The 16,413-nt window shown below is 42.2% G+C and overlaps 1 protein-coding gene across 2 annotated transcripts in view; it reads left to right on the top strand.

Annotated features, from left to right (window-relative positions):
- Nucleotides 1-16,413, top strand: part of col9a2 (procollagen, type IX, alpha 2) — a 34,984-nt gene that overhangs the window by 2,065 nt on the left and 16,506 nt on the right. Inside the window, exons 2-3 of one of the 2 annotated variants that reach the window (XM_056417194.1) lie at nt 14,536-14,716; nt 15,813-15,887. In XM_056417194.1, the coding sequence (XP_056273169.1) occupies nt 14,645-14,716; nt 15,813-15,887 (147 nt within the window). In that variant the 5' untranslated portion in view covers nt 14,536-14,644. Of the gene's footprint in view, nt 1-14,115; nt 14,717-15,812; nt 15,888-16,413 lie in introns of those variants that run through there. The other variant, XM_056417953.1, reaches the window with a different exon arrangement.

Raw genomic sequence — 16,413 nt, 5'->3', positions numbered from 1 at the left:
AAATATAAATCATTATTTCTAACCTTGTCAATGTCTTGACTATATTTTCTATACATTTTGCAACTCATTTGATAATAAAAGTGTGAGTTTTCATGGAAAACGCGAAATTGTCTGGGTGATCCCAAACTTTTGAACGGTAGTGTACCTTTCATGCACTGTGGCGTCTTAGCCCTTATCTCTGATGAGCATTCCACACCGCTGCTGTTGTGTGGATGCTGAATGAGCCAGCAGCTGTAGAGCCCAGTGTGTGGGCCCATCACTCACAATGCCAGTGACTTGGATCTATACTGTAGCGATATGCATCAATTCATAACCATGCATGCACTGTATGTAGAGCACCCACCTTACAAAAACAGATTGATTTTCATGAGAAAAATGAACTTCAGTGCTTAGATTATGGTGCTGATTTCACAAGCCGAGCTATCATTGTTGGAGGTCTTTCTGTGGGAAAACAAGAAAAACAAAGAATGTTTCACGTCAGCCTTTGTTTTATTCTCTGTAGACATTGGTCAGACATCGAATCGGATGTTGATTAAATTATCTGACTTCCATCTCCTGATCTCAGCACGTAGAATCCCCTTTAGTATCTATTCCAGCCATGGATAATAATCAGATGTCACTTTATGTCCAGCGCAGGTCAACTTTTGCGAAAATTTTGAATCTTGGATGCGAGTGAAAAAAATAATAAAAAGTTTTCCCATAGAGATGATTTATGCACGAATTCAGACATGCTGCTCTTTTAATGCATAAAACATATTTGTATGTGAAATTTGTCAGCGGCAAAATGAAAGATGGATCCTGCAAGTGTATTGGGACACAACAGAGTAATGATTTCGTGCAAACTCACTGATGCAGTAATACCCAGAGGGAGAACTCTGAATGTTGTTCCCCTTGTGGACCCTTTCTGCAGAATACAAAAAAAGCACATTCACATTTTATTGCACATAGTTTTTCTGATAAAGACGGACCAAAAGAGGTCGGGGCAGAGCAGAAATGAACCAAATGTCAATCTAAGCGCGTCACGTCGGAGTGCGAAGTATCGATATGATTATTAACGGAGATCGCTTCAACAATCAAACTGCCACAGGACTGTGTGAGAATAAATCTTTGATATTAGACATGGTTTGCTTTTAGTTACGCATCTTGCTATGAGCAAAAGTGAAAAGTACTTAATAGATACATATATGATATGCATAACATGATATGTATATATATTATTATTATTGTTATATAAATATATATATATATATATAGTGGTTGTATATGTATACATACATATATACATATATGTCTGTATGTATATGTGTACATATATATATATATGGCGATATATACTGCTGTAATATAGTAGATCTAGTCTGAGAAGCATGAGCTTGTTTGTCCTTCATTATTAATGTTAAGTCTTGACAACTAACAAAACCTGAGAAACAGATGGTAAAAAGGAGTTAATAAAAAACAACAAATGTGACTATTACCTACTAAATGATCACCAAATTATGTCAATTGCCATACACATGGAAATATCCTTCATTTGATGAATTATGTCTACAAATAGAAAGGGAAAAAACTGTTGTAAATCTTCACGTCAGTCATTCGCACTTTTTTTCCGGTTTGAAGGAAACATTTCATCTATAAAGGTTTAGTGCTTTGTTTATTGAATTGTGTATTTCAAAGATAAACACTCTTTCTGCCTTATAAAACAAAGTGAGACGTAAAAATAAATTGCATGGGGCCCATAATTCTTCGTGTGCCGCAGTTGAACGCACTCCCGCGGGAACACTTGTTGTTTGGTTTAGTGTCTCCTGTCTGGCCGAGGTATTTCCCAGTGCTCCCTGAAGGCCCTGAATCAATCCGTGTGTTTGATTCCAAGGTGACATTCAGCCTCCCCTCCCTTTGCTCCGGGTATAGCGACTGGGTTTATTCCTTGTCTGCGCCGCTTGTCACCCAACCCTGTCCCCTGAGAAAAGAGCTATGCAAGTGACAGAAATAACATTGTAAAAAAAAAAACATGAGCGCAATGGTTTTCTCTTAACCCTTGTGTTGCCTTAGGGTCATTTTGACCCGAATCAATATTACACCCTCCCCCCGCTTTAGGATTAATTTGACCCCATTCAATGTTTAATGTCGGTGTTCTTTCGGTAGTCAACAAACAAACATAAAGTACCTCACACTTAAACTTGGAAAACAATATTAATTCTAATAATTTTCTGGAGGTTTTAATTGCTGGCGTCAAATTGAACCCAAAGGGTAAAATATGTTAGTAAATATAAAGGTAACAGAAGGGTGAAACATTGAATCGGGTCAAAATGACCCAAAGGCAACACAAGGGTTAAACAGGATCAAGAAAAGTGGGAAAAACACAAGTTCTATGCGATATTCTATAGTTTTTTTTTTTCATGTCCAACATGCTGAACGTTTTCACGATGCTGAAATCCTAGCCTCTCGCATTGGGACCCGTCACTCCACACCGCAATCTAAACCTTCCTCCTGGGCAGGGTGGAAACACCAGAGAGAGAACAGGACTGCCCCACATTCCCCTTAAAAGTTCCTCCTTCCAAGGCCTGTCCGAAATACTCAACATCCTCATCCACTCTCATCTGCTCAGCCTGTCACTAACAAATGACCATCTGTTTAAGATCTGGGGTTTTTTCAGACTGGTAAATGTGAGAAATGCCCAGCGCACACTGGCCTGTTACTCTGTCCAGTGGGTTAATAATGATAAGGATAACAATGATGATGATGATGTTGGCATAGCTTTACTGCCTCCCCTCACACTGGTTCTGGGAGAACGAGGCATACAGGCAATAGAGAGCCCAGAGGAGCTGTTATGTAGAGAAAACAAAGTTTAGCCCCGCTAATTTGAACTGGCAATAACATGAACTTGGGTGAACCGCATCCGGCAAACCAAAGAGTGAGACACGTCCTGCTATAGAGTGTGTTCATTAAAGACAGGGGCGCCAAGTCAACCTCCTTGTGGGTCAAATCACCCCGGCAAAGAGGCTTGACGATGACATCATCACAAACTAACAGGTCCAGAATAAACAAAGGTCCACAGTGAGAGCTGGAGACTAGACTCTGGCATTTGGAAGAATTTTAACTTAAATGCCCCCGAGACCGCTTCACCCATTTGATTGTGAACACAATGATGCGCATTCATTTCCATGGAGACTAAACAAATTGAACGGGCGATGTTCCTGGTTCTCCATACGGGATAGTTTGACCTCACCTGACCCATATGCATCAGCATATGAACGCTACCAGGCTATTCCAAAAAAGATAATCCTGCACTGGCAAAAAAAGAAAACAAACTGTTATTGACCATGACAACCAACCTTACTTCAATTATGAAGGAAAAAAACTGTTTTTTTGTTGTCTGTAATTGACTGAGCTTTGAAGCAGACGGAGACCGATGACTACTTCATGAAATAGCGGTATCTCAGTCATGCTCCAGCATTCTGTCGAATGATAAACAGGTAGAGAGCTGTGAGAATGTCGTGGTCGGTGTTCGCTGAGGCCTGCCAACCACTCTACACGGACAGTTTAACAGCCTCATAAAAACAGAAACATTAAGCAAAGCGGGTCCAGATCCTCGTCTGTCTCCCATCGACCTTTCTCATCCCTTCCCCCATTTGATTCACTTCTCTTGAATGAAAAACGTCCTGACATCTCCTGTAGCTCTCCCTCACGTTAACCATTTAATTGCTCTAACTATCTGTGTCTGTGACACACGCTATGTGAGCGCTGCCTTTTACACAGCCCAGAGACCATTATTCATAGCAGGATGTCTCTTGTAAATCACCACACAAACTTGTACAAAGCCTGGGCGTAATTAATTAGAAAAATGGGCTGATGAACACTGTAATGTTGCAATTTATTTATTTGTTGCCGCTGTTGCTTCCTGCACAGTGGTGACCTGTGTAGAAATGTCAGTTGAGTTAAGGCTGCGCAATGCTCAATAAGGGTGCGATGATGATGGAAAATCATCTTCTTTATGGAATCCGAGTTTACATCACCACTGCTCTTTCAGCAGGTCTGTTTCTATCTACCCCCCACCCCCCCTCTCTCTCTCTCCTCTGCAAGAACTTTTTTAGTGGCTTCACATGTGATTCAACTATAAAGTTCAGGCTATAATGTGCTTCGTATGTGATCCTCAAACTGCAGTGTGTGAGGTGTGTGTGTGTATGACTTTGAGGCACCTCTTTTGTTTTTGAGCAGTGAGATTAGGTCATACAATTTTATGGATGAAACGCATATTGGAAGCAGCTGCTTTTCCCCAGCTGCTTTCGCATCGCCTTTGTTGTGTGCTGAGGATCAGGAAGTCCGTCCTGGTGACCAAGCACTGCTACCTTCCAAGCTCATGAAAAATATAGACTTCCGGGTATGCAGGCTTTCATCTGTTTGCTTTTACTGACTGTCGGGGCTGCAGTGTGAGCTGTCACTGCTTTGGGAAACGATGGAGGTATGAATGTCCTTTTGGGTTTGAGAGGGAACCAGAGAGACATGTAACCAGCCTCTTATGTTAGGTTTCACGTGGAACTTAAACTCTGACCCCACACACACTAAGTAGTCTACGTGTGTGTGTGTGTGTTCTGAAGGCAGTAACATGGTCACTGATTGGAGCTCATTTGTCTGTAGGCAGAGTGTATGTCGATGTGAACTTATGGACTCTCTATACACTGCTTTGCTGGAATGTCAAAGCTGTAACTATAGTCACATATATTGCAGTTGAGACAACATGGTTCAGGTTTTAGGCTCGGTGGCAAACGGTGTACTGTACCAGGTAGAAATGATTTAACGCCTTATTCATATGGCCTTTTGAATGCTGATTTCTTTTTTTAAATGAAGATAGAGGCCTTCTCTATAAATAGAATGGACATACTGCAGGCTAAGGCTATGTTTGTCCATGCATGTTATTCTTATTAACTGTATTATATTAGAATTCATTTAATAAGGAGCTCCCATGATGTGCTTCTACCACCCCACATTTTATGAATCCCACTAGAGCTCTGTTAAGCAAGTTAGCCGAACTGTTAGCCACACTTAGCTTTGGTTTCTTGGTTTATTTCTCCATGATAATTTGATTTAGCTCTTGCTCTATTTAATGATGTCGATGTTTTGTTCTTAAAAAACTAAAACATATTTAGTTTAGCTACAGACCTATGGGTGGCTATCTCCCTAGCTAGCTCTGACACTTGAATTAGCTCTCTAGTCCAAAAGGGAAGTAAGACACATGCAGCCTGTGGGACGGTTACAAAATAAACAATTCATCATACTTACTTATATATACAGTATGTATCTTAATGTAATGAGATATAGTGAAATGTTCCCGCCTCGCCTCTGTCAGTGCTTCATCTTACAGCCTCAGGTTTACAGGGAAACTTGCAGATAACTTTATGTGTTTTCTTTTAATGGCATGCCTGAACCAAAACTTGACAACAAATATCTGGGTGAGATTTTTAAAGCAAGATGTTTAAGCAATGAACATGTACTCCATTCATGGCCGTGTGCACCGACACAAACAAACATTCTGGATGATTTGGAGTGGATCTCACTGAAGTCCTCGGAACATTGTGTCCCTGTGAATTATGGTTTTAATGCTTCCTCGGTTCCCATTAGGCTATCCATCACACCGGCGCTCGCTTAGTCATGAAGCGGTTTCATCAAGGGTACGGGAAGAAATGCACATCAATGAGAGAGATGTCGCAAAATGTTGAGAGAAGAGTGGAAAGAAAGGGTGAAGAAGGTGTGGGCGGGTGGGTGGGGGAGGATGCGTCCACACACACCAATAGCTAAGGCATCAAACAGAAGGCGAGAGCTAGGAAGAGAGTTGTTGGTCTGACTTGGAGAAGATACAATGTGTGTGTGTGTACAAATGGCAGAGCAGCAGCAGCAGAGAGAGAAGTCATTGAGACAGATTGATGGTGATGAGGGAGGGCTTGAGATGCCTCCAATACTGATAAGCACTTGCGGCTCTGACTGAGGAAAAAGGGTTTGTGTGTCCCCCACCCCCACCATTTACTCATTCCATGGTCCCTCGGCACAGAAGTAGCTCTGTAAAAGTGCCCTTGATATCAGGTGCGATCCAAACAATATTAAAACTCAACAGTGGTCTGTTTAGACTTGCATGAACTGAAACACCAATTTCAGCACCGCCTCTGAATTCAATTCTCTTTCCCGTATTGTTGAGTCGTTTTGCATTAGCTGGAAGGTGAAGAACAGAGAGAACTGCAGTGAGGTCAAACATGTCCTACGAGGACAAAAAACATAATTGCACACACTTAATTGTGTATTATACAGAAGCTCATTATTATCACATCATGGATTTGTGCCCGGTCCTCCATCACAACTTTTCAGTGCTGGTTGAATATTGAGTTGCATAACGAGCCTTTAAAACGTCATTCTTCCATCATCTATATCTATTTTGTTACTATTCAAGAACACTTCCAACTGTTTAAAGAAAAGTACATCTCACATACTTTTGTTTGTTTGCCTGCCAATCAAGTGCACAGGAAATCGTTCTTTTTACACTTATTAAAAAAAATTTTTTTACATTTGTGTTGTATATATAATTGGGATCAATGTCACATAAATTCAGATTTAATTTTTTTTACAGGAACATGTTATTTACCACAGTCCGCCGCTGATCATCCTGTATACCCGGCCACTTGGGACTTTACATGGAGGAAGTATCAACTCGGATGGAGGCGTTAAGGCGAAACGTCGTCAGTAATATGGATCACTGGCCACAGAAGGTTTCAATCAACCACGCAGTTTGAGAAGTAAAAGTATGGCAACTCTCACCAAGATGTCAGTGATAAATACATACTGCTGGAGCTCTGAAGGTTGCGTGTTATTGGGAAGAGAGGGAGGAATGACAAGGGATGAAAGAGTGGACGATAATGAGATTGATGTAGCTGGACAGGGGAGAGAAGAGGGGGGAATGGTCAGAGATAATGCAAACAAAGACGAGTAAAGATGGAGAGAGTTCACGGAGTCCAAAGAAGGAAGAATTTAGTTGGGGTATAATAGGACACCAAGGCGTAGGTCGCTGTTTCTTATCGCACAAGATCAGCCTGAGGGACGGGGTGAGAATCCTCCACAGCGGAGTCTGGACGAAGAAAGAGGAGGAGGAGGGGGGGGGGGGATGGGAATGTTACAGCTGGTTTGTTTCATGAGATGCAAGGCTCACTTTTCACAAAATTAAACACTAACTTGTTATTTTCATTAACGTACAATATGGTTTGGTCATTCAGAGTAAGGGGGAAAAAGTAGTTATGTGGTGCCTGAATAACTTATTGCTCGCTTTCGTCACCATACAGCGCGAGAAAAGTCATCATCAGCTCTCAACTTGGCTTGAAACAAAGTAGGTGGTGAAGCATCTGGTGTTACTCAGTGGCCTGTGTGTGTGTGTGTGTGTTGAATTATGTGTCTAACCAGGTGGTGTTAAGCAAAATAAGGTGCTGTAAAGAGTTCTTCACAATCTTTTATTAATAAGAGTGATATTTTCCAACTGTGACCTATTTGTCAGAAGTGCTTTAAATCATACTTACAAAGTAATAATTTCTGAATTCTAAGTTGGACCGAACACGCCACAGAAGTCGTAGCGAGTCCAGATGACGAAACCAGAACCTCCTGTCCTGCCATTGGCAGGCTCGTCTGGCAATCAGTTGATTTTAACTTTTACGATTGGTTTCCAAAAATAATTTTTCCCCCATGATCCATATTGAGCAAAGAGCAATAAACGTTCTCTCAATGGTTTTAATACCTCCTCCTGCGTGGAGGACCATCCCAGTGACTGAGTGTGCATCCTCTTCACGTTCTGCTGCAGCAAACTGTTCAAAAGATATTCCACCAACTGCAAAGGAAGATTTTTTTAAGTAGTTAAATGTTCCACTATGTCCACCAACAAGCTGCTAACTTGCTGTGTGCTGGAAGTGTAAATTGATTTTCACTAAAAGAGTGCAGCGTTATCTTTTGTCCGAAATATTTCTTGTCAGGTGTCTATTTCAGTCACTAGTGCTCCGTGCGTCCTCTAATTCACCTCCAGGCTTGTATCTGTCAGGCAGCGTGACATTTCTGCTGTGTAGAACATTTCATTGGTACGTTTGAGCGATTAACTGGTCATTCTTGGATAATTTGTTCCCAAGAACTTAAATGAAAAAGAGAGGATACACGGTAAAATATGAATACGACCTTGTTAAAAATAAATCATGCTCTGCTTTATTCTTTGCTTAATCCAATTCCTAGCCGATGTTGGAATGTCACAGCAGGCATTATATTTAATTACAGTTCTCTTTGACAGTTTAAATGTGGCACTGTTAACATTACATTTGCGCACGCCATCCAGATGTAATACAGTAATTACGATACGTCGATGCTGTTAAACAACTCTGTCATAACTGAAGCAGACATTGACTGTCAAGTTTATCATTTATTTTACTGGTAAATTATCTTCAAGGCAAGTTATGAGAGAAACGAAGCATGGACATTTCACATCAAATTGTATTTGTTATTTCCGCAGATCTACAGATAGAGCAGCTTTATTTCTCTTCTTTATCTCTCAGACTGTGACTCTGTGTCTGCTGTTTGGCGCTTGGTAGCGAAAAGTGTTTACCACAGACTTTTACTGAAAACAGCTGGGAACGAGTTTGACGAGGGCGGCGAGAGCTATGTCTTTGTGGATTTGTCAGTACATTAACACCTTTCAAGTTGTTTCATTTGGGCCATTGTCAGTAATAAGTCAAAACACAGCATAAAAAAAAATATTTCAGGTTACGATATCTTGCCTTCCCTTCATGACCCCCCCCCCCCCCTGCCTTTATTCAAATCTTTGCCGTTAAAATGTTTTTACTTTGCAAAAGTGATCCGTCCATGCATTGTAATGTGTCTGTGGGATTGTGTGCGTCTGAGAGAGGGACGGAGAACCGGCTTGACAATTGTAATGTGCACTTGTGAAAACATGTCAGGTTCCTGTACGAAGACCTCCTTAACGCCTCGATGCAGGAAATGGGGTTGATTACAGCAGACCTGCATGAAATTGTCCTGACTCCTGTGATGTCACTGGACCACTTCACCACAGTAACATCACATTCATCATCATACACACATGAAGTCATTCATTATCTAATTTAGTTAGCTTTCAGTAACATCAATGACGATAAAGATAGCACAGAACAAAAGTCATCATAACTTTAAAGAAAGACACACCAGCTTTGTGGGATACGATCCAGCATGGATGACCCCCCCTTTCCATCCCACACACACCCCTTAGAAACTGAGCCGATGCCGCTGAATCCCGACGTATCCCTTCTGAGTAACACGGTGGGATCATTCACGCGACACACAACGGGAACGTTCATGACCATTGTTCAGTTGTCTTGGCTAATTTGGAGTTTGGGACTTGTTTAAATAATATTGGACAGCACTCCATTTTGGATTCATTTAGATTTATTTAGTATTCTATCAATGGATGGACATACTTTTGAGTTGGGTGTCGGAATATAAACGTACAGAATTAGTGGCAAAATCAAAACCTCTGTCATAGAGTTTAATATCCATATGGTGCTGCCTAGCTTAGCAAAGTTCCTGGTGTCAAGAGGAAATAGCTAGCTTGGCTCTGTCCAAATATATATTTTTTTAAACATTAACACCGTTAAAAGAATTTTGAACCCACAAACTGAAATAGGACAGCCCAGTCACTTTTTTGGGCTAGCTGGGCTTTCTTGCAAAGGGGCTTCATGAGGACAGCGCTAACTATGTCAGACAGAGGGCAAATTCAGGCAGGCAGAAAAATAATGTGTTTATGAACATTAAGCATGTTGTAGTAGGATCCCTAAATACAAGTATGAACCTGTAAAGGAGCATGGTATCGCCCCTTTGAGCTAAGCTAACCACATGTTGGCTTTAGCATACAGGCGTGACAGTGGTCTTAATCTACTCACCAGACTCTTGCTAAAGGAGTGAATAATAAATGTACCCTATTTCCCACAATGTCTAAAGGAGTATCCTTAAGGGACAAATAAGTGTCCACCAGGTCGAAATGTGTTACTTGTGGCAGTAAAATCGCTTTAAAGACTCATAACAGCAACAATCTGCCTGTTTCCACTTTACATCTGCAACACATATATTGTGATATCTTGGATTTAGATCTTGGATTTATTTATGATGTTCGAAGTTTGGAAGTCTCAAAGTAAAAGCTCAAACAGGATTATAAGACAGCATAGCCTCATGCCAGACCACCTCCACAGGCCAATATATTTATCCAGTTGTTTGTTATGTGCTGAAAATGGCATTTCATCGCCCTAAAAAGTTAAATCAAATTCAGCGGGGGCTGGGAAACGACTGATAGTGTATCTAGCTACCATAGTAACATCAGTATGAAATATCGGTATGTGTGACTGATAATGTATCTACCGACCATAATAATGTCAGAGGATGACATATCCGTATGTGTTAGCCAGTGCAAGCACATTGAAGCAATAGTACCAATCTGCTGGCCATTCCCCCCTCATCCCTGAGCTTTGACGGTGGTGAAGCACAGCTGTGGGCTTTGGTGCGACATGCAATGTGTTACCGTGCTTTGTTGCTTAGGAACACCTCAGCGAGCTTAGGCTGGGGTCAGTGGCTGCTAAACGGTGCGTTTTTATTTCCCCGCAGCAGTCATCGCTTTGTCAGCTTGTGGCTGGGCCAGTTGTCACCGTGCAGCTGGGTCCCACAACATCAGGTTCAAGTCTTGTAGCGGGCTCGGTGAGAAGCCTGATCCGTCGCCCACTGACTTTATAAATGCACTTTGAGATTAGTGCTTTTAAAGTGGTCTTGCACAATGGATTTTGAACTGGTGTTTTGAACGGGTTTAAAGTCATTTCACGTGGAGGAAGGAAAGTCTGAAGCCATGTGTGAACGTTTATGCCTTTCTCACACACACACACACACACACACACGCACACAGCCTCAAATGAACTGCTTCTTCGACGTGTGAATAATTTTCACTCGTCGAAGAAGCCTTATCCTCTCATTGGGAGAATAACCACGAAACCCCCTAATGAATGTGTTTCATACCAGACAGACTAATATCCTCCGCCTGTATATCATCAGTCTGTCAGTGTGTTCCTCTCCCCCCTCTGCGCCGACTGAACGCTGCCTTCTCATTGGAGGTCTCGACACAGTACGGGCCTCGGATACGGCCTCCAACCCTGCTCTACTGTTAAAGGCCTCCCTCTGTTATCACTTCGCCGCTACTCCTTACACCTGCACTCAAGAACAATATTGACCCTGTCTGTCATCATTGCATGGTGGGCGTGTGTGTTCCTGTCTTTGCCTCAGACTTTAATGATGACTTCCATTCGTCCCGTCTCTCAGGTGACTAATTAGAGAAGGAATGGACAGCCGGTTTGTGTGAAACGGATCTTTCTGGGAGCAAAAGAGACGAATACCAGCACAGAATCGAAACCTCCCTGGTCACTCATAATATTTCATTTAGGGGCTACTTAAATGCACGAGCATGCATGTGCATAGTGCTTGCTTTGCTCTGTTTGTTCTTTTGTCTGGAGGCCAGATACTATTGGAGTGTGTAGCCGAGGGGAGGATGTGTTATGATCATTTATTGGTTGAATTTGTGTGGCATGTTGCCTCATGCGTCTCTCAATAAGCTGCGATAAGCATGCTGTCAACTCGTGAAAAAAAGAGATGTGATTGCTTTCATTTAGAAAAGTAACAGTTGAATCATTTTCCCCCTGAGAATTTAAACATGAGCAAGGAGAAAGAGATGGAGAAAGATTGAGAGGGACTGAGAAAATTGGGCGAGGCCAATGTTTTCCTTCTCTGTTTTCGAAGTTTGAGGAGTCCGGGGGAATGGTCTATAATGAAAAATACAACAACTGGATGATGATTCTTTTCAGTTTTAACCCCGTGAGAAGATCTGCACAGCAGTTTAAAAAAAATATATAGATGCGTCACATTTTCATGGATTTTGATCTCTCAATATCCTTAAATTCAAATAAGAATTGGTTCCCTGTCGCATTGTTTTCAACAGCAGAGCGGCTTTAGTAAGCAAGCCGGGTAGATGTGAATCACACAGTTGCCTGGGAGACAATTTGTTCGCTCTTGTTCACTGAAGGTGACCGTATGGAATGGTTAAAAGCCTTAGTTCCAACTTTTCGGAAGTGTGCTTCTTTACTTCCTTGCCAAGAGATGGCAAGATGGATCCCGATCTTAGGCCTTAGAGTGGTATACTAAACGTCTCATCTCACTCTCACCAAGTGTATCTTCCAAAGAGCTATGCTGTTTCTTACCAGGTATCATCCAGGCAGTCCACAGGAACTGTGCCACACCAACACCACACAACTCACACGGTACATACAAAACATAGTAATATGACAATTTAAGAATAATTCAGATTGTGTCTTAAAGTTTCTGTAAAGCTTTGAAATGAATGGATCTATCAGTTTTTGTATTTTTTCATCAAGGCATGAAACCAAGTTTTATGTTGAAGTTGCAATTTTCAACTGCTTGAAGAAAGTGGCTCATAAGGATTACAAGAAAATACTATGGTGTCATTTGGATTTGCAGATTTTTGCAACTTTTGAAACGTACTTGGAAAAGTGGCGTTGATGCAAAGTTCCTTAGAACATGATGCATTAGCAGATCATTAACGGTGCCTTCTCGTGGTGCAACGTGTAGATGTTCCACTTTCTGTTTGGAAACGGCGACCCACAATAGTCTTGTCAACCCTGATTTCACGAAAGCACAGAATAAGGAACATGCAATGAATGGACAAAAGGTGGATGACTAGAGTATAAAGCAGTTTAATACAAGAGTAGTTCATTTGCATTATTGTATTTAATTAACAACTCAATTAATAAATATCACGTGTTTATCATTCAATAGTTAATATTGACTTATTTTGGGCAAAGTACGAAAAAATACTTTTTAGTTAGTGTGATAAATGCAGTGCAAGTGATATTGTGCAAAGCCAATGCATTACATAAGCCACCACTGAGCCGCTCTCCTAATTTATTTAATGGGGTCTGTTGAGATTCCCTGTTGTGTGCAATAAATCTCAGTTTGCTAATATATGCGTCTCTTCTCGGCATCTTTAGTAGTGTCTTCATCGTCCCTCAGGAGAATAAATGTATTATCCCCAGCTGTAGCAGCGTAACCTCCATAGCAACCGAGCTGCGCTGCATACTTGTTAATGTGTATTTGCTGCCATCTAGTGGACACAGAGATAATTGCGGCGTTTGGTGTAATACAACGTCTGCACAATGGCGGCCACTGTACATTTTGTCCATTCACCATCTGTAACGGATCCCCGTATATCAATCGGCGTGAGACTTTACTGCTGGTGAACTTCTTTATTTCCTTTCTTCCGTTGTAGAAACATGAACCAAAACTTTTGAATTAATACCTCCTTATCACCACCGTAAGAGCGTTAGCCTCATACGGGTCCATTAAAACTATCAAACTTTAAATAAAATGCGCATCCGTCCGTAACATTTAGCCGTACCGTCAAGTTTGTATATTAACACAAAATAAAGGTGCGCTTCCTTCTAACATTTCAAAATAAAAGTCACATTTAGCTCAAAGCGGAAGTAGATTAAAACATATACAAAATCATTAAAACAATACAATATAAAAAGGCATACATCAAAACCAATGAAGCAGATACAAAATAAGGCAATCAACACAAAACAATAAACCTTTTAAGGGGTTATTTACACCATCAGAAGGCCACTTTGGAGTGCAGTGGGAACGAACCAGCTCTTAGTGAAATGACCACTAGATGTCAGTAAATTACTTCTTTTTTTTAAACATGAGGAGTTGTTGATTAGGTATAATGTCTGCTGTCCTAAAAGTGAATTCTGCCCCCTCCTCCCTAGTGAAATCCCTTTTGATGTACAGGATACGCTATATCCTCCAAGTAGCTTTCCTGCTTCTTCTCATATACATACAACACCCACAAGAGAAATGTTGGAGATATTTACACCACTATGCAAATTGGAGCCTGGGGGTGAATGGGAAAACACAACAACAACGCTGAGACACATTCGCAGAGAGAGACGGGAGCAACGGCAGACACTTGTCCAAAGGCCTGTGTTTAGCTGTTTTTAGATTTCCTTCACTGGTCCACTCCCACAGCTTTGGGAGGAGCTTGATGGCTGCTCAGCCCAATTGGCTTCAGAACGTGGTACCAATAATGCTAATTATTCTCAAATCAACCAATTACAGAAGCTGCATGTTCAAAGAGTTTCCTCAGGCCCCAAATCTAATGTGAAAACCTGAAGTGTGTGTGTGCTTTTGGGTGTGTGCACGCACACATAACTATGTACAGGTGCGTGTGTGTGCGCTTCCCACACTGTAGAGCATTATTATTCTGCTTTCAGAGGCCGGCTGTGGGGCAGGATTACACCTCTTTCTCTGTACCTCTTCCCACGTCCTCATCCCTCTCCACCCTCCGCTCTCTCCTTCCTCCCAAGTGGATTTTCTTTTGGGCTGAGACCCCCCAGCCCACCACACCCCCCCACCCCTGCCTCTCAGACAGCCCTGCTCCACCAGTTCCGCTCTGTGCCGGCCTGGAGAGGAGTAAGGGAGCGGAGAGAGAAGAGAGGATTTGGTGAACCGAAGAGACAGACAGGGGAGAGGGACCATGGCTGCTCTCTCTGCCTTGCTGAAGACCCTGGTAATACTGCAGGCCGTGTGCCTGGCTGTGGCCCAAGTGGTGAGTGGACAGGGGAGGCTGAGACCTGCGCGTCTCAGGCTGAGCTAACCCCCTTTATTCTAAGGGTTCAGTGGGGATTTTGGGCTGCTGGGAATGGCCAGCGGGGGCTGGATGTCTTGAGGTGATTTTACAAGTTGTGTTGTGTCTCGGTGCTTGTTGAAGTGATCAAAATGCTCAGGATTGAACCAACGCAGGTCTACGTGTGACCGTCACCTGGCTTCTTGGTATGCACGTAAAAGAAAGAGCAATAATGGGATTTCTGCTGTGGAGACTAAATAACACTGGACTCTGTGGATTTTCATCCTTATCATGCATGGACTCATATCTTTTGAAGATTTAACAGAGGGTCCTGGTTTTTGGGGTGGAGGGGGGAGGAGATCTTTAAGAATGGAGGAAAATGTTGAAGAATTAAAACAATGTTTTTGTTCATGGCAGAGATAGAAATCAACAATTTCCACATTTACAAACACTCCCAGCCTACAACACACACACACTAACTGCCTCCACTGAGCATCAAAGGCCCCATTCAAACAGACACCTGCATGTTATCTCCTGGACGTCTGCCATGTTTCACTCTTGAGGACTATTTATTGTCCCTATTTGAAAAGTTGAAGAATTCAAAGTTGGATTGACTATGGCTTTTAACACCCGATGGACCGACTGATCCTCTGAGAGGATATTCTAGATATGGGGGTGAGGGGTGTGAGGCAGGGGACAGTGCCAGACAGTCTCATGACACCCCCTTCCACATTCCTCCACATTCCTTTGTTTTATTCTTTGCTTTGCTTCCTTTTTGGCGTTTCTCTTGGTCTGATGCTTTCCTACAAAACATGTGCAAACGATGCATGCAGTGACCTCGAGTTGACCAATTTGATGTCGGTCTATCTGACAAGTTAGCGAATCGTTTTATTGTTTATTTGTGTCATTTACAAACAAGAAAATATGTTGAGCTTGTTTAAAATAAGTGTTCCTTTTTTGTATTACACCTTATTGTGTGACCATAATATTAATTTGAATGTATTATACATTGCACAGCACTGTGATAATGTATCGGGGGGGTTTTGTTGTTTAAAATGTCTTCCTACCTGTGTTTCAGAGGGGTCCACCTGGACCTCAGGGCCAGGCCGGCCCACCAGGCCCCTCTGGCACTCCTGGGTCAGACGGCATCGATGTGAGTATCCACACAGGTTTGCCCAGCGGATTTGTCACAAAGACCATCATTGTGCTGGAGAAATACCAACGCCGCGCTGCCCCGCAGTTCTGAAGTCTTACCAGTAGAGGGCACTGCAAATGAAAACACAGCGGCACAAAAGAGCTCTGTTCCCAGCAGAGAGAGGTGGTCTTTGAGAAGGGACTCTTGCCTCAGCCCTGAGTTAGTGTCACAGTAATGTGATACATTCGAGATATTCTTAGGGTTAACTGCACACAGGTTGTATAAATAGGTTGGAAATGGATGCTGCTGGGCCAGCGGAGCAGGACACACACTGCCTGTACAACTCTGCTGTTGGTTCAAGGACCCAGAATCTGATGTGATTTAAATACTGGATGTGTTGAGATCAGCGAATGTGTTTTAGGGTTTAGCTCAAGTCTCCTGTCTTGACTAATACTTTACCACCTTCATTAAATGAACATGCATTTTGATTTGAGACTGATCGATTGTTGAGTTGCCACCATGATGCAGCTGGGATAAGTTAGTA

This window comes from Pseudoliparis swirei, chromosome 1 (assembly GCF_029220125.1).
Source record: "Pseudoliparis swirei isolate HS2019 ecotype Mariana Trench chromosome 1, NWPU_hadal_v1, whole genome shotgun sequence".
In the NCBI taxonomy this organism is placed as follows: Eukaryota; Metazoa; Chordata; class Actinopteri; order Perciformes; family Liparidae; genus Pseudoliparis; species Pseudoliparis swirei.
This window is presented reverse-complemented; position numbering and strand designations above follow the sequence as displayed.